We start from the raw sequence: 465 nt of genomic DNA on the forward strand, positions 1-465 counted from the left end.
CGTGTTCAGTGACTGCACGTCCACAAGCATGACCTTACACTTTGTGGGTGCAAAGTGCATACCAAAGGATGGGATGACTTTGGTCAGTTCATCCAAGAATACTTGCGCCTTTTTCTTCCTCTTTGAACATGAGAACGATGTTGCCTGCATATTCCAGATCGACAAGGTCTTCTTCACAGTCTATTTGAACACCAGGGTTTTTGAGACCCTCCAGCGTTCAGCTCATCATTTTATCGATCACGAAGTTATAAAGGAACGGAGAGAGTGGGCATCCCTAACGACAATCGCTGTCACAGAACCATAGATCCTGTAGGTTGATGTCGAAGAATCCGGAACGAGACAATAAGAAAGCAAGTTTTTGGTTGTGAAACTGTGGCAGATGCAGACAGGTGACCAGCCCTTGACCTGACAGAGGGGTATGAAAAGACGACGAAACGTTTGATTAGTGTCGGTGCTACTCGCCTA

The 465-nt window shown here is 46.2% G+C and overlaps 1 protein-coding gene across 1 annotated transcript in view; it reads right to left on the minus strand.

Annotated features, from left to right (window-relative positions):
* Positions 1-150, minus strand: part of T265_12140 (hypothetical protein) — a gene marked incomplete at both ends in the record, with an annotated part of 4,909 nt that extends 4,759 nt beyond the window's left edge. The window contains one exon of the mRNA XM_009179161.1: positions 34-150. Coding sequence (XP_009177425.1) covers positions 34-150 — 117 coding nt within the window. The remainder of the gene's footprint in view (positions 1-33) is intronic.
* Between the last annotated feature and the right edge of the window lie 315 nt (positions 151-465).

The sequence above is a fragment of the Opisthorchis viverrini genome (assembly GCF_000715545.1).
Source record: "Opisthorchis viverrini unplaced genomic scaffold opera_v5_1036, whole genome shotgun sequence".
In the NCBI taxonomy this organism is placed as follows: Eukaryota; Metazoa; Platyhelminthes; class Trematoda; order Opisthorchiida; family Opisthorchiidae; genus Opisthorchis; species Opisthorchis viverrini.